Raw genomic sequence first — 18,553 nt, forward strand, 5'->3', positions numbered from 1 at the left:
GTGACCTGCTTTTCTGCTCTTTCACTGGGGAATGTCTCCCACATGTACTGAAACAACCATGTTACTCTTTTTTCAGATGCATCATGACAATTTATCCCAGCAAAACTCACAGGAATGCAAATGTCACGTTTTAACTCCAGCCAGCAACCAAGCACCATGCAAGTGCTCCCTCACCCCACCACCAGCTAGAAAACTGGTGGGTTTGAGATAAAGGCAGTTAACAAGGAAAGCAAAAGGCATACATGCAAGCAATGCAAAACAAGGAATTAATTCACTGGTCCCCATGGGTAGGCAGGTGTTTTGCATTTCTGGGACAGCAGGGCCCCTCATGCCTCACAGTGATTTGGGAAGACAAATGATATCACTCAGATGTTTCCTCCTTCTTGCACCCAGCTTTAAATACTGTTCTGGAATATCCCTTTGGGCAGTTTGGGTCACCTGTCCTGGCCATGTCCCCTCCCAATTTTTCTTTCACCCCCAGCTTCCTCACTAGTGTGAGGAAGAAAGCAGAAAAGGCCTTGTCTCTGTGTAAGCCCACACTTACACAGTGTAAGTGGTATCAAATATGTATCTATCCTCACTGTATTCAGCACAAATCCAAAATGCAACCCATTAGTAGTTATCTGTGAAGAAAATTAAGTCTACCTTGGCCAAAACCAGAACATCATATCTGAATGCACCCATAGTATTTGGCTTAACACTGATTGTTTAGCTATTCAGACTATATGGATTGAGGGAATTACTATTACTTTAAAATAACTGCCATGCCACTTGTTTTCACACAACTTCTGGGATTGTTTTCCATATGGAAGTTTTTTTTATCCTGTGAGGGCAGGGCTGCTTGTAGCCAGAAAGATGACAGTTGGTACGTGTTGTCCTGGAGCTTTAGCCATTTCTGTTTCCTTTCTGTAGCCTTGTCTAAAGATGTTAAAAATAATGTTGATTTGAAAGCCTTACTGATTAGTGAACAGCGTGGAAGTCTCTGGCTTCTCTTTGTGTCAAGGCATATGTCATAATTGGGGTGTGAAAGACAAAAAGACAAAATAAAGACAAAAACCCACTGGGTTTATAATTTGAACAAATTCAGTAAGTGTGTCCTTCCTCTGTTTCCTTGGAAGGTTCAAAAGTGGGTTTAAAGCTTAAGGTGCTCTTTCCTTCTGCTGGTGCCCATAACTGAGGCACCTCAGTTGCACCTAGATAAATTCTTTGGAATCTCTGCTGATGAACTGCTAAAACCGAAGCTGTTACCCAGGGAATGTTAACAACAAAGTCTATCATTTAGAATGAAGAACAAAGGAGATGGGGAAAAAAAGCTTTTCTAAAAGAGATTCAAGATCCCTCAGTTAAAGTGTAGTGTAAAATGTTGGTTCTCATAATACATTTCCTTCAATTAGTTAACATTTTGAACACTTAGAAGGTGTCTTTGAAATCAGAGGTGAATTAAGAGAATCAATGAAGATCCTGAAACTACATTATTGTTGTTTTAAGTGTCCTGTATGCTGAATGGCTGCAGAAAAAAATGCCTTATATATTTAAAAGCTTGGTCTTGTCTAAGAAATAAAAGAAAGTTATGCAATTTCACTTCTTACGTGATGAGCTGAGCTGACATTATAGTTTAATGATAGCCTAGAAGTAGTGCTTAGGGGGGAAAAAAAAAAAATCTCTTTCTGCTGCTGAATTCTGTTTCCTAAGTAACTAGAGTATTATGCTGTCTGGGTAGCTCTAACTGGAGAGAAGCTAAAAAAGGGATAAACTCAGTAGATTATTGAACCCAAATGAGTTTGATCATCAGTGGAGAAATCTTTTGAGGGGAGACCCAGAAATTAAAGGTGCTAGTAAGATTTGCGATCAATGACATTTGCACAATAAAGCTGCCTAGAGAGGTTCCTACAGTAGGGATGTGTGACACAACTAGGCTGTATTTCAGTTTTGCTTGCCATGAAATTTTAGCTTACTTGCAATTTCAGTTAGCCTTCCTTGCACTACAGGAGAGAAATCACCAGATGGTCTGGGTAAATTTTCCATCAATATGCAAGAGTTTCTCTACTACCCTGATCCTGCAATGAAGGATGCAAAATGGTTGGAGAGGAAGGCTGACAATAGATAGGGGGTTCGTCTGGGGTGCCCTAGGTATCTTTTTCTTTCAAGCCACAGATTTCCTAACAATGGAAGTGTCAAGAGGTTTGTGGTTAGGCAGCTGAATAGAGACAGTCATGTTTACTGTTGTTATTTCCCACCTGGCAAAAAAAAAAAAATCCTGTGTATTACAACCAGATCTTGTAAAGCTTAAAATTACCAGTGTCCCCATGCTTCTCTGTGTGAGATGTAAAGGGGGCATTTCTCTGTCACATTTTGGGGGATTGGAGGGTTGTTTCGATTCAGGGTTGCTTTCAGCTTAGGGTTCTGGGAAAATATGTAACCTGGAAAAGAAATGTGGGGAGAAAAGGGATCTGCTTTCCCCTTTACAAATTCCTTGGTGGTTATTGGAGGCCATAGTTGATCTGTTAAGTGCCACCACGATGGCAGTTCAGGAGGAATCATTCCGACAGATGTTGCAGATGTTTCTTCCCTTTAGGATCAAGGTTTCCCAATCACTATCCCAGGAACGGATGTGGAAAGCAAGAGCAGTCACAGTCCTCCAACCGTGTTGACACACTGAAGAGTAACTTATAATTTATAAAGAGCTGTGAGAACTTTTTCTTTTACTTAGCCTTTGATAATGCCAACAAACAATTACTTGGCAGGTCTTTGATAGTGTCTCCTTCCAGCCCAAGCCTTTGTACAGGCCAGAAATCTTTGCTTCAGTTGAATCTCAGCTAGCAACGAGCCAATGTGGAGGTGTCCTGACTCAGCATTTAAAGACCTCCGGTGTTTTTTCAGGATGAAGGAACCTCTTTTAGTAAAAGATGTGGAGTGTTTTCCTGCTGCAGGCAGGGCCCAAAACTGCTCCCAAAGGGTACGTGTCTTTATCCATGCAACCAGGCTTGATCCTGCTGCCCTCCAGTGCCCTGATGATGCTGTATCACAGTACATGCTCTTCCCCTTTCCTTAGCAACTGTTTTTCCCCCTGGCTGGACAATTAACAGCCATTTACTGATCAAAATGTCTCTGAAATAAAGGATAAATGGATTTACGCAGCACTTAGGGGATAAAGGGGCATGCAGGAAACCTCCTCATTTGCATGGTTGTGCAAGGGCTTTGCACAACAAAAAACTGCCTCAGGAAGATACAGGGACTGAAACTTTGGGAACAATATGTATGGAGCAGTGGAACAAGACTAAGGCATGATCTCACTTTGGTACTAAGCATTACAGGTGGTGGTGTCAAAGAACTGGTAAGAGACATGCAGAGATGCTGTTTCTTTCTGATCCATGGTAGGAGTCTAGAATTCATCAACTCCAACTGTTTGCTAATGCCATGAGGTCCTACCTGTCATGGGATGTGTAATTTCTGACAACAATTAAGACTGTGATTACTCATCCCTGCAAAATTTCGAATTCCTTTCCCAGCCCAGGTGTCATTTTGTTCTGGATGTGTTACCTGCCTATTACATTAAATATCCTTCAAAATCAACCTTCAGTCACTTGGCTGAGCTGATGAAGTGAAAACATGGTATGGATGGCAGCTTGTCCTTTTCAGGACTGCAAACAAACTGTGCTGCCATCATACAAATCTACAAGTATAGTCTCTTCCTTTTGCTGCTGTGCTTCTCCTGCCAGTGCTGGGTAACCTATCTGTTCAGGTTAAGTGCCTTTCCCACCTCCTGCCTGGGGGGAGAGTGTGCTGCCTCCTCAGTGAAAGGAGAAACCTTTCCGGGTGCAGCGGGAATGACAGATGTCCCTGAGCGTGGGGAAGGAGAGAGCTGTCATCCTGGGGGTTTTCACCACATTCTTACAGGGCTGACTTTCTTTTGTGCTTCCTCTAGGGGCTACCAAAGACATGGGAAAGATGCTGGGTGGGGATGAGGAGAAAGACCCAGATGCCGCTAAGAAGGAAGAGGAACGACAGGAAGCCCTTCGGCAACAAGAGGAAGAGAGGAAAGCCAAATATGCCAAGATGGAGGCTGAAAGAGAAGTTATGAGACAAGGGATTCGAGACAAGGTAGGTAACTTGCTTTCAGCACACACTGGTCAACTTGTAATGCCCAGTGAAGAACACCTCTTTTCTGCTGATTTGTGACTTGTTCCCTAGGCACCTGGATAGAACCAGGTAGCTACTCTGCCGCACAGAACTTTCTAATTTTGTGCACTCTTCCTCAAGCCCTGTTCCTGTTTAAACACACCTCCCACAGAGCAAAGCCCTACAAAGTTGAAATAGAGTGAAGGTGAGGGAAGAAATCCATCTGTATTTCTTACCATGTATTAAGCACTCACATTATATTAAGTGTTAGAAGCTTCCTTTTCCCTTTGAGGATGCTTTCCAAGTTTGCATTTGTGGTTTGTGAGAAGAGTCGTAATTCAGTGAATTTCTGAGAGATATGTTGCAGCTTTCTTCTTATTGATTACAAAGTTTTATTGTGTTGACCAGTGATGTGGGACAAATCTACTCTACTGCTAGCACTTCTGCCACTCACATGGGATTAATCTGAAAGAAAGTTTTTATACTTTAACTACTAGGGATTGATGTATGGAGGGAGAAGACAGTTTGGATGCCTCACCATCAAGATCAGGTCAAAACTGTTTCTTTTGAATAACTTATATTTATCAGATGTCCTGGTGTTTAGATACCTTGGAAAGAAACGTGGGTTGTGATGAAGGGCTGTCAGGTGACTTACATCACGTACCAAAGAACATACTTGTAGATAAAACAGAAGAATCTTGTTCAGTATAAGAGGTGTTCCCCTGTGCAGTTCCTACCTCTGTGCTTTAAGAACGTGTCTTGGAAACAGATATTAAAAAAACCCCTATATCTGCATTGGGCCAAACTTCTGACCCAGTTCTTATGATTCATGATAGAAACATGAATAAGGGTAAATTTCTCTGGTGGCACAGTGCACCAGTTAGTGAGAACTGTTCTGCAAATAAAGAAATTTGGGATTATGCTTCTAAGAAAATAAATTACTTAGAGGGAGCTGTCTACCTTTGACACTGCCAGAGAAGGGTATTGATATGATAATTTAAAAGTGGTCACTGGTTGACACAAATGCGGAACCTCTACTTGATCAAGTATTGTTGTTTTATAATTGTAGAATCACAGAATTGTCAAATAGTTTGTGTTGGAATGATCTTGAAGGTCATCTACTTCCAGTCCCTCTACCATGGGCAGGGACATTTTTTACCAGATTATCTCCCCTTCCCCTCTCCTTTCCCCTTCCCCTTCCTCTTCCTCTTCCCCTTCTCTTCTTCTCTTCCCCTTCTTGTGATGATTGGTGGTTGGAAATATGAAACAAATGTTGAAATATTTTTTTAAAAATAGCTGGATAATTTCCTTCATTATTTGATTATTTAGAAGCTACCTTTATTTCTTCTCTAACTCCAGTAAAAGCAAAAATGTAGGAAACAAGAAAACTGAAGCAGATGTTCTGTCTGGTATGTGTGCAAGTGCAAGTAGGTGTTAGCAGGTATGAGTAAAATCAAAGACATTTTAAGTTTTAGAAAGCTCCATTATGATATTTGCTCATTTCTCATATGAAAATGAGCAATTAGTTCAAGTGACTGAATAGGAACAGATTTATTTATGCAGAATAAGTGTTTGAAAGTGTGTATCCTAGGTTATGAACCCACAGTCACAATTATTCCTCAGTGTGGCTGCAGGATATTAGGGAAGCAATCCAGGGAATCACAGCATCACCAGTGAGTTCATATGACTCTAGGTGAGGCTGACAGAAAGGATGTTTTTGTTCTTCAGACAAGATGATCTTGTTGTGCTGGACTTTTTGCCTTGGCTTTCCAACAAGTGTTACAAATGCAGTCTCTTATTTAGGGCTTCAGGAAATGTGGGAGCTATGGCAGGGCTTAGCAGGAATGATGACAGATACCACATATACATTCCAGCCTGTGTTAACTTTTAAATCCTATCTGTTTAATTGAGATATGTATGCCCTCAACCCAGCATGGCAGCTGGGTATAGAAATTAGGGAGAGGGTAGTATGAATTACACAGAAATGAGTTGTGAGTTTATGTTGTTGTTGTGTTTGTTTGTTTTTGGTTTTTTTTTTGGTTTTTTTTTTGTTGGTTGTTTTTTTGTTTTTTGCTTCTCCCATTAAAAATATGCTGTATTTTCATTAGGAAATTAATTTTTAGAATAACATTTGAACAGGACATTTTGAAATAACTGGACCACCAGTTGTCTGACCTACTACTCAATATCAAAGCTCAGCATCTGGTAGTGAAAATGTATTGAAAGAATGTAAAGAGCATAACTGGAGTACACTCCAGCTTCCTCCTAGCTCAGGAGGTGTGTATGCAGCTAGTATTCTGATCTGATCTGGTTTTGATCTTGACACTAATGCCTCAAAGATCTTCTGGGCCCTGCACCACTGTCCCTGGGCTGAGCTGCCACACCTGACCAACACAGGCAGGATTATTGAGAGACCTGCAGTGCCCTTTGTCTGGCAGGTGAGGCTGTGGATGGATAATACCCCTGTTACCTTGCCATCACTGTCAGCTTGCCATGCTGCAGAAGCTTTCTTGTTTTCAGTGCTCTTGTGTGGAGTACTGCCTTCTATAAACAAGTTATTTGTGTATGTGCACACCTCAGCAGCGAAAGTGAATTAATTTCTTTGTGTACTAATCCATAACTAGTTATTTATGTAATAAATTATTTCCAGCACTGTGGTAGAGCCCAGTCCTGAGGAGCCCCTAGTCCATGCTCAGGAGTTAACACTCTGCTTGTCCTAGTGAGACAATGTCCACAGTTTGGCTTCCTGAAAATCTCACATGTTTTGGGCAGTCAGCATTGCTGAACCCCTGTTGTAAAGTAGCAGAAGCTCAGAGATAGCCATACAATATTGGGTTTAAACCACAGAGGGTGGAAGCATGGTCTAAATGGCTTGACTTCAAGACAGAATTCAGGTTTAAATTTGTACTTGAGATAGAGCATGAGCTGCTTCAGTAGTTTTTTATATACTCAGCTCTCTGAGTAAAAGGGTAAAGTGTCTCTGACCCAGCTTGTCTTTAACCAACCTTAAGGGCTGGTCATATGCTATATAGCATATGGCTTATAGCACATGGATTATGTGCTATAAAGTAGGAAATCAGTTACATTAATAAGGGTTCCTGTGCTTACATTATTAAGGATTCACGTCCTACACAGCACATGGTTTATGTCCAATAAAGCAGAAGTTTAATTATATTAATAAGGATTTCTGCCCTTCCAATGGACCATGAAATCTGCATGAAAAATATGGAAAGGTGTCAAACGGAAAATTCTAATCCGAAAGAATTAAAGCTGTCTCTACAATTGTAATTGTCCTTGTTGGATGCTGTGTAAAGGTATGACACAGTGCATGATCATTTATTTATACTTCTGAGAACCTCAACTCTCCCATTGCATAATACAAAGTTAATTGTTTCCTTAATAAACAGATGTTCAGCATTTCATCTCTGACGTGTCTTACAATATATGTTTTCAAACTCATTTACTATGAAATATCAAAATTCTGATGGCAATAAAATGAATTTCCTCATCTGAGGGTTTAATTCTCTATTACTATTATTATTATGCCTTCACTAACATAGCGGAGTTCATCTTAAACACGGTTTCTTCTGGTATTTATCAAGGTAGGGGACAAAGTTTTGTTCAGTTTTTTCTGTTTGTGAGCTATGAAAGCAGAAGGGTCATTATGTGATTAAAGCTTTGGTGTCAGAAGAATGTTAACAACTTGTTCCATCAGTGAGCCTCAATGGCACAACAGGAAATGCTCAGAACTGCTTGTGCCATACAGGAAAGGCAAAATCTGGGTTTGAGGTTTGTTCCTGCAGGCACCATTACCACACAGCACGAGAATGTGCAGTCCTTGCTCTGTTTGAGTCCCTTCTGTCTCTGGGTGTGAAGTGTGCCACTAATTCTTTGCATATTTCTTATTGGGCCATTTAATGCTCTGAGTGATTAGGCAGTAAGACTCTCTGCAGTATTTGGAATTATCCAAAGAATCATAAAAGGGTTTGAGTTGGAAGGCACTTGAAAGATCATCAAGTTCCAGCCCCTCCCTGTTGTGGTCAGGGGCACCTGACACTAGACCAGGTTGCTCAAAGCCGCATCTAACCTGACATTGTACACTGCCAGGGATGGGGCATCCACAACTTCTCTGGATAACCTGTGTCAGTGCCTCATCACCCTCACAGTACAGAATTTCTACTTGTTTTGTAATATAAACCTGCCCTTTTTCCATTTTAAAGCCATTCCCCCCTGTCCTACCTTTCCAAGGCTTTGTCTATATCCCTTTCCAGCCTTCTTGTAGCCCCCTTTCAGCACTGGAAGGATGCTCCAAGTGTCCCTGAAGCCTTCTTTTGTCCAGTCTGAAGAACCTCAGCCATCCCAGCCTGTCTTCACAGGAGAGGTTCTTTAGCCCTTGTTTCTCCTTTTTGTGACTCACCTCTGGACTCACTTCAGCAGGTCCATGTCCTTCTCATGCTGGAGGCCCCAGAGCTGGACACAGCACTCTGTGTCACAGGAAAACCATGACAGCAATTCAGTTCCTTGTGGATATTTAAGACATGTAATTCATGGTCTTCCATGGGTCAAGGTGGATGATATTGGAATTTACTCTTTTAAGAATGTAGAAACATTTGGGTTGCTGGCAAGAGGAGCAGCCGTAAGTTAATGTCATTAGTTTTTCCGGTGGGAATGTGTTGTCATGATGAACCCTCTCTTTTTTTCTCTTTTCTTTTTTTAATTTTTTTTTTTTTAATCCAATTGTTGAACTTACTTTTAGCACTAAATCACTCAGACAAAAAGGCAATCAGGATTTATAACTGCAGTCCTAGTCTTTTATGTGAGATAATCAAGATGCAACATCATATAATTATTTAATTTTAATATTTCATTAGCATATTTCCTTATGTAACTGCTGCATAGCTCCTAAAATCCTGTTTTAGGACAAGAAAAATAGCAGAATGTGAATTGGGTTTGTTCTTCAGCAATATCAGAGCTTTGAAACTAAATTCCCAGCTCAGGAGTGCAAACTTAAATTTGATAAAACTTTGTTGATATAAAATAGTTTCACGCTGTTAGCTAAACTCTTTGACGTAATGCGGCGTTTCATTCTTGTATAACTTCAGATGCAGATATTGCCAAGGGGTTTAAAAATCCCTGTACAAAGGATTGAAATTTCACTGCCTGAAAATGTAATTTTGATAGTGCAGTTTTGCCTTGTGAGCAAGAAATATATAGTACATCTGTCATTGGAGACTATTGACAACTGAAAAAAGTGTAGATGTTGTATTAATTGCATGCCAAAATATGAAAGATCTTAAAATATTTTCTTCAGCAATAAATCACGTTTCTTCATTCCAAAGATAAAAATATTACTATGAAAAGAAGATTCTGAACAGAGAATCAGGTTTGGAAAAGATTCAGAACAAAGATTGTTTGATCTCTTCCCTTTTAAATAATTGATATTAAACCAGTGATGTAAATTTTTATGCAGTCCTTGTGATGTAATGAAGATGAGTCTACTGTTCAGTACTGGGGCCTTAAAATAGATTTTCTGAGATCTAAATGTATTGTGCAAATGGAGAGTTATCATTAACTGGACTTTTCTGCTTCTACAGTGGATTTTTATAATTCAGTATAAAAAACAAAATTAAAAATATCCTGCTTAGTTTAGTTCAGTGCAGATTCTCTTCGTGGTATAGAGAGAAGTGTTTACAACTGGGTCACAGGTCCTCTGGCTATGAGGAAGCAAAAGACTTGGCTATGACAGTGCTGGTGTGATACTTTGAAGGCAGGGATTGTACTGTGCCTTCCATGAAGTGAAACAGATGAGTGGGATGAGTGGGAACAGTCCTAACAGTGCTAAGGGTGAAAACTGGTAACAATTGCACTCTTTGCAGCATTAAGTCACATGCTGTCCTGGAAGAAGAACATTGCAAAGACAACATCCTCTGGTGTTCTGCCCACATTTGATACACTGGTTATTGAGGACAGGTTGTAGGAAGTCCAGGCAGATTTGGAAGAAAGAAACACATTTGCAATGTGATTCAAGAACATTATAACCCTGCAGATCATTTTCATGTTGGTCTTCAGAGGCTTCCAAGGGGATACAGTGATGCACTAGACTTCTGACTTTCTGCCAGAACTTTTACCCTCAACCAATTGTATGCAAGGATGTACTGACTGGCCTGTGTTGCCTCTGAGTCAGATTCTGAAGTTTCTGTATCAGTTTTTTCCATAGTTTTGCACACAGATTTTTACCATCAAACTTGTTTCCAAACTGCAGTCCTTTGCGATTTAATTAAACCACCCACTTCTTTAGCACTTTTTACCTTTGAAAATACCAGACATAATTTAATTTTCTGTTTTGTATCTCCAAAAGCATCCTCTTGTCTGTAAGGCAGTGACTGTTCTTTGTGAAAGGGTGAACCAACTGGCCTACTTCTGTAAGAGGAAATACAATCACAAATTTAAAAAAATGGATATAGTTATGAGGGTATACCCAAGTTTAACAGTGTCTCTTGCAAATTGAGAGAGAAGTGATGCCTTCCCAGATGTGCTTTTCAGCACAGAACAGGGATTGGTGTTCCTTCCAAGGACCTCCAAGTCCATTAATAAACGAAGTCATCTTCAGGGGGATTTAGAGAGTCTGTTCCTACCTAAACTGAGAAGTTTCATCTTTCTATTTCCTTATAAGTCCCAGGATATGCACCATGTCTTGGTCAGACTGAATCCAACCAGGCAGATCTACAGAATTCCATAGGTGATCTGAAGGAAAACATGTGTTCCAGGCTTTATCTCTTCGCATTAAAATAACAGAACTTCCCTTCCAGGAAATACTGCATGCATTCCTTCCTATGCTGTAGCTGTAGGCCATTTTTTAAAGTTCATAATGGGAAGGCATCTTTAGCAAACCTTTGGAGCTCAGAAGAAAATTGGCATAGTTTTCATTTGCTTCCTTATCAGTTAGAGGTTCAATAATCCAGCAGAACCCAGCAGGTGCTGACTACCCTACAAGTACATTTGGTGCTCATTAGTGCTCTTCCTTGTGCAGCTCTGCCTTGCTCTAACCTGATTTCTGTGTTTTGCGCTAGTCCAAATCTGCACCAGTAGATGTCACTTTGGATACTTGCTAACAAAATCCCACTGGGTGATGCTTCTGAAGTTACTGAACTGTCACTTGAAATGCAGCCTATTTTACTGTTACTCACTGACTAGGGTGTCCTGTACAGTGATTCAGCTGAAATCCTCATATAAACAACTTTTGTCTTGTTGGCTGACAAAACCTGTGCACATTGCTGACGTGGAACTGAGAAGTTCAGTCACTCATGACTGGGTGCAAAATAAACCCAAACATATGACATACAGTTACAAGTGCTGTGATTTAACTAGGAAGGGTATCTGAATGGTGTCTCAGACCGTCCTGGGTGTGACTCATTGAAACTCCAGGCATTTGGCTGGTGTATTTGGAAAGTCACGAAATATGTACCTCAACAAATGATCATTTGCAAGCTCTTTTCCTGTGCCAGTGCAACTCTGCATTCACCTCAGAAATACCATTTAGCTCCGTTTCTGGCTTTTTAATGCCTCTTTGTGGTTGTAAATGTGGCTGAATCTTACTCACATCAGCTGGTAATGGAGCACAGAGGAAAGGCTTTTCTCCCAAGAGATCTCCAAAATCTAATTTTTAAATGACTATTAGTTAGTTTAATTATTTCTATTTTATATATGTAAATTATATAGATTATATAATGTATAATACAATGCAGATAGTATTATTACAATAATATAATTACAATGCAGTAGTAAATAGTAATTATTAATTTAATTAATAATGTATTAATATTAATTTTTACTTAGCATTATTGTGTGTGATTTGCAGATGGAGAAATTGGGCAGTTTGCCCAAAATCATGCCATGGTTGAGTATGAAATCACATTTTTGTGTTGAAGGCCTAGGGATATAGTCTAACCCATGTGTAAATAGGGTTTCTTGTCCTCCTGAAAACATGGACACCTCCACAGGGAGCAGACAGAGCAACCTGAAAATGAAGGCCATCCCAGAGTCTGTATGACCCATGTTCCTATTGCCACTTGTCTCTAGAATTGGTTGCCATGCCCACTCCTGTCCACTTGGAATTCCTTTAGCCTTAATTCCTTAGTAGAGCTAAGACTACATGGAATCATTTCTTGGTTAAAACCCAACAAGGAAAAACATCAAAAAGCAGAGGAGCTTATTTGCTGCTCCACTGCTTTGGAGAATAAAATATTGTTTCCTTGATGGAAAAAAAACCACTTAGTCAGGATGGTATAAAATTTGACTAAGTGGCTGCAGGAGCTCTGAGTTTTTTCCAATACAGCCACTTAGAATCTTCCATTCATCTTATCTTTAAAAGTAGACAGCTCTGTCCTTTGGATCCTTCTGGATCATACTACGTGTGTCAGGCTCAAAATGCAGACAATTACAAGAGAATAATTCTATTAGTTGCCTCTAAAAAGTACAGCTGCACCATTTTTTCATTTTTTCATTTTTAACTTTTTTTTTTCCTAGCTTACAATTCAGATGGAAGGGGAAAGGCTTGTACATTTGTTGATTCTTTTTTATGACAAGCTAATTCAAGGACTGCGAAGGTCACCAAACAAGATTAAAAGGTCTGTTCCATTTTTGCTGCAGCCAAAGAGCTCCCATTAGTGCTTCAAATCAGGCAATAGCCACATTATGTCTCGTCTTTTGGCAGTTTGTTATCTGAGTCCTGAATGATCAGATAACTCACCAGGAATTAATGAGACCAGTGGAGTTATGCCTGCTTGAGAATGCAGCCTGGCACCTTCATGGCTCAGCTAATGGATGCATCATTCTGTTTGACTTTTGATGAAAGTCATCAGAGCCAGGCTCAGCTTTTGAAATGCTGGTGCTTCTTTAGAGCAAGATACAACTTTGTCCTGGAACCAGCATGAAGGTCTGCATATGTCCTGGCAGTGCTCCCAGTTACATCATCTTGGGATTTAAGACTGTCAGAGGGGATTAGCGAGCCCATGCCTGAAAAGGAAAGGCCTAATCCAAGGCAAGGTCTGAGTTTGTGCATGGGACAGGGTGATAAAGTCTGAACCATGCTTTCCTTGTCATAGTTGTGTAGCTTTGCCTGCTGTGTGTCTTCATTCCCCGTAGATGCTTGTTGCTTATGGTTAAACTGGGAAAGGAAAGGACAGTTTGGATGCCCCATTCATAGTGGCTGGTAATTCATATGGCCTTCCTGAGGGTCTCAAGAGTTCTCTCCCTCACTGGCCAGTTTTGAGGCTGTCAAGAATAGAACCAGCTTAATCTTACCAGACTCCAGTGCAAAATGCCCTCTCTGGGGCTCCAGGCCAGTATAATCCTCTTGCTGATGCTGAAGGAGGGCTGTGACCTTCCTCTCACTATGTGAGAGTTTGGAGAAGACAGACTGGCTGCTGCTGGGAGAGAAGCAGGGAATTTTGGGGAAACATTTGATTTTTCATCATTTCTACTGTCTGTGGTTTTCTAGGGTTTTCTCCTTTCCCTTTCAGTACAGCCTTGAATTTTGTCTCTTTGTCTGCTCCTGTTGGGAAGCACAGACTCGGGTTGTTCATTTGAGAGAAAAGCTTCATGGAAGAATTTATTTTCCTTGGTTAGGATGGAGGGAGAAAGAATGCAGCCTTTCAGTTCCAGGCCACCATGTTCAATTTTCCCATAATTTTCTGAAACTCTTGGCATGGTCTTCACAAGAGTATCAGCCTAAACCAAGTGGTATAGAGTATGTACAGTGCTTTTATGCTCTTGGTCCCAAGCCAGACCTCCCAGCAGCCCCTTAGGAATTTAGGGTCATAACAGGGCAGAGCTTACTTTTGAAACTGGCACCATATCGTTTTGTAGGATCTCACTATTAATTTTACAGCTGCTGGATTATTTCTGTCATGCTTTTTCATTTTTCATGCAATCTCATTTGCAGGGAGGTAAATTCTGTCTCCTCGTTTAACAGGTTGACTGTAATTTAGAGGAAGGATCCTTCCTTCCAGAAATAGAAATAGTCCAAGGCCTGATGTGAGAAAAGCAGCTGATAAATTGCCCCTTGGATAATACAGAAAGCACGGTGGGGTTTCTAGGTGTTTTTTAATCAGGACTTGCATGCCTGATTGAAAGTTTATTCCAGCTGCTGCCGAGTTGTTCTGGGGATAGAGGCATCCCAGCGTATCTTTCTTGAAAATCCTTCAACTGTTCTCTCATATTCTGAGGTTTCTGATGAACCCCTGGATGCTGACTAGTGGATGGTGCTGAAAGAATTTCTTTCTTCTATTTTATGAGTGACTAAGATGTTTTAGGCAGAACCTACCAATTTAAACTATAAATCTGTCCTGCAAAGGTAAAAGTGAAGAAACAGTGTTGCAGAGAAGCAGAGAATCAGCATCAAGCTGTGTGCTTTATACAGCTGCATATTTGGCTAGAAAATTCTTTCTTCCTACCTTCTGGTGTTGTAATCACAGTTTTCCATACACTGTAATTTGCAGGGATGATTAGGGTTGCTTAGAAGGGAAGGATCTAGTAAACTGCCTGCAATGAAGTAAGGGCAGCATCTCCAATTTCTGCAGACAATGTCTGTTTGAATGACAAGGAAGACATTTCTGCCTCCATCCACATTGAGTTATTTTCCAATAACATGGGAGTTTAGGGCTCAAGTTGGGAATTCAAATTTGTGGCTTAAATGTAGCTGATTTTTAATCCAGAACTGAGGCTGCGAGTTTTAGGAGACCAGGTCTTCTGAGACAGTCTCTATCCATACCTCATTGCTAATACTACAGCTCTTCTCTGCAGTGTTTTTTCTTCTGGTCAGCTCCGATATGAGAGATGAATGGAAAGTTATAAAGAGCAAACAGAGGAAGATCTTTTTGAGGCATGCTTGAATCTCAACAAAGCCTTGGAGATGACGCAGAGCCTTCTGGAAATATGAACAGCTCCCTGAATTCACACAGGGTCTGTCTGATGCTGTTTAACAAAAGCATTTTAGTTAACTCCTGAAAGTTCGATGGTGCTTTTTATATTGGGAAGTACATCACCACTGACTCCTGTCCATCTGCCAGCTGGTCTTCCAGCCTTTCCAAATCTGCCCTGTTACCGAGAGTCAGTTTTCATCCTAACCTTCAATAAAGATGACAATAACCTTTATGTGGTCCTGAAAGAGTCTCTCAGTCTTGATGTGTGCTTTCGCTCTTCATTTGCCTTTGTCCCTTGCCTTAAGAAAGAAGATGGATTTCGGAGGAGGAATTGAGGGCCACAGATTGAGCTGAGAGCTGCAAAGGGGCTTTATGTTAAGCTCTCACTAGAGTGATCTGGACAGTGCGAACACTGTACCTCTCTCTATATACATTTGAAAGGTAATCATACCATCCCAAAACAATGGTTTTAAGTATGGGGTTAGCATAAAAATATAGTTTTTACAAGTTGTTGCAAAGCAATGTGGTGTTGTCAAATTTCAGTGCATGGTGACAGTATTCTTTCCTCTTCCAAGTTGCTTGCTAGGGAAGGGTGATCTGCAAACAGAAACAAGTGGAAAAGCACTGGATCCACCTTTGGATGAATATCCACCCTTCTGTAATTCAGACTGGGTGTCTGGCAAGTCGTTTAAGGCAACTTTGTGGCGCTGTATGCTTTAGGTGTAGATTTGGAGGTGGAGAGAGGTAGGGGGTGCTTCAGGGCTTCCCTTTGAAGCTAGTGTGGAGAATGTCAAAGAAGCGTGGAAGCTATGCCCAGAGATAAGGATACCCGTGTTCCTACAGGGCATTTGACACTATGAGGGAAGGAACAGGAATCTAACTGGTTCAGGACTACTCTGAAGGCTCTTTCCCCTGATGAGTGTGTGCAGTCCCTTGTTTCAGCTTCAATTTTCTCAGAGATTTAGCACTTGACCTTGTTTGACAGGCTCAGTCAGTGTCAAGGAGAAAGGCCTGTCATGCTAGTTATAATCTCCCTCTGATTCTGACATGTCCCACTGGAGCTGTGTAAAAGTCATTTTCTATCTTCTGGGCCCTTCCAGAAACTGGAGTCACAGGTCTGATCATCAATATTTTTACAAGAATCTGTGAGTGAATTTGGTTGGCAGAAGCCATCACAGTGATAGGGTAAAAGAAATCACAGATTATGAGAGAACTCAACAGACCAACATTTGTATTGATTTTTCTCTTCTCCCTTCTGGCCGTTCACTTGTACAGTTCAAATAAAACAGTCAGTTCATGTTTCCAGCTCTGCTTCTGATCCCTTCTTGGCTCACTAATGCAAAATCAGATTTCAAAACAAACAAGATTGTGTTCCTTTCCTTCTACTGGCTTGTTCTGGGTTTCCAACAGGCAGCTTCTCTCTGTAAAATATCGCTATTTCTCAAGGAAAAACCTGGGACTTTTGAGTACTGAGAGCACTTCCAGGGACATCAGGAAAGGCAGACTTTAGATTCTGCACTCCCACACTGTAACTGGGAACTGACCTAAGTTTTGTTCAGTTTAATGATCCATACATGAATGCATGTGTGTTAGAGGTGCCACATAACAGGTAAAAAAAGCAAGTAACAGTAACATGACAGTAACATGGAGTTTGAACTCACTAAAATAAATTAAACCTGCTTAAGACAATTATGGAACCATACCTTTGATAAAACATTTTCGGTGAAAGGTTTTAAGCTCAGTGACATTATGTTTTTTAAGAAGTCTCACCATTTGGGCAATTTGGAGACAACTTGTTTTCCAGTCCCAGTGCTTTGGGTACCTGTTGTGTTTTTCCTATATTATTGAGGCAGACAAAACCAATATTTGAAGTCCTGGTAGAAGAAGATAGTGTGAAGCACCTCCTTGTCTAATTCTACAGCATGTATCTTGGCAAGTGTCTTAACCACAGACCAGTGCAAATAAGAGCACTGGCATAACCACAGTAGCTCTATGAAAAACTGTCTTTGATTTGTCATCTGTTTTTAGTAAGGATATCCAGAAAAGAAAAACGTATACCTCAAGTTTAGTGAAGTTATTTATTTGGCTGACATGGACTGTTTAACTTTAGCTGTGGAAAGTAGTTCAGAAATAAATTTGAATTTTTGGTTCAAAATCTAAATGCAAAAATTCTTCAATTCCACCAAAATCTGATGTGATATGGAGTTGAGGAATCAGCTATTTGGTTTTCAGAGGGTGAAGGTAGTTGAGATGCAGAGAAACCACTGCAGATGCTTTGTCTGTCCTGATAGCACCAGACAGCATGAAATCCATTCTGTTACCTCACCCGTACACATTGCAAGCTTTTAGCAAAAAAATGTAACTCTAGTTTTTTTAGGAGAATTTCTTGACATTTGCTCAGTGATGACTCAGAAGCTCTGCACTATTGTGCACATATAACTTAGCACACAGTTCTGACAAAGAAGTCCAAAATAAAAAGTTCAAAGCTTAACTCTAGGTAACTACAGCTTGGAGGAGTTTGGTAATAGCCCTGTAGGACAAAACTACGGCTCTTTCTACTGCAGTTATCTTAAAACAGCATTGCACAGTGCCTGTTTGCTGAGTCTTCTGTAATCAGAGCATCATGATTGTGCAGTAAGGAAGTTGCTTAAAAGATACTAAAAATGTCACAGCTCCTCTAATTAAAATCAAACCTGAAAGCTCTGAAGTGTTGGCTAAGTGGAATAGAAGTTATTAAAGCACCTGGGTCTCGCTAGGAGATGCCAGGTCGCCCTGGCTTTACTGTTCTCAAGGGCACAGTGAACAACATCACAATATGAATGAAAAATCAGCCTGAAAGCTGCACAGCATGATGCCTGTGAAATAGATTAATTTCTAAATTGGTGCAGAACTAAAGAAAGGCTATGTTGGACTTTTTTATCATGGTTTTGATAACAGAAGACAAAACTATTATCACAAGTCAAATTAAAAGTGTAATCCATGCACTTTCTAGCAATTATGCTATTTCATACAGTTCAGCTCATTTAAAAATCACTGGTCTTGCATGCAATATGATCCTAGTCACAGTGGCTAAAACTTCTGATGGCTTCTAGTTTACAAAAACAGCAAGATCCTAATTTGTAGTTATGGGTAGTGCTTATGTAAAAATTCAGGAATTGCAGCAGCTTTATAACCTGGAATTGCAGTAAATTTTATCCCGGTAAGCAGCCTCAGGCTTTCCAAACAGAAGTTATGGTGGCTGTGACAGGGTGAAACATGAAGCAGCATTTATGTCCCGTTCACCCCCAATATAGCTTGGAGAAGAGGATCCCTGGAAGTGTTAAACAAATGTGTGGATGTGGCAGCCCACAGACATCCCACGTCTGGGGACGTGGTTTGGAGGTGAACACTGTATGTAGGTGTTCACTTTATGTAGTGGTGCTACGTAAAAGCTTGGACTGTTGATCCGGAAGGTCTTTTTCTTAATGACTCCATGATTCTATGATCTCAGACTGGCTTCTTTTTCCATCTCA

The 18,553-nt window shown here is 40.5% G+C and overlaps 1 protein-coding gene across 2 annotated transcripts in view; it reads left to right on the forward strand.

Moving 5' to 3' along the window:
• Nucleotides 1-18,553, forward strand: part of CPLX1 (complexin 1) — a 105,705-nt gene that overhangs the window by 60,920 nt on the left and 26,232 nt on the right. For both annotated transcript variants that reach the window (XM_023944896.2, XM_023944897.2), the window contains exon 3: nucleotides 3,926-4,101. In XM_023944896.2, the coding sequence (XP_023800664.1) occupies nucleotides 3,926-4,101 (176 nt within the window). The remainder of the gene's footprint in view (nucleotides 1-3,925; nucleotides 4,102-18,553) is intronic.

Source organism: Cyanistes caeruleus, chromosome Z (genome assembly GCF_971803275.1).
Source record: "Cyanistes caeruleus chromosome Z, bCyaCae1.hap1.1, whole genome shotgun sequence".
In the NCBI taxonomy this organism is placed as follows: domain Eukaryota; kingdom Metazoa; phylum Chordata; class Aves; order Passeriformes; family Paridae; genus Cyanistes; species Cyanistes caeruleus.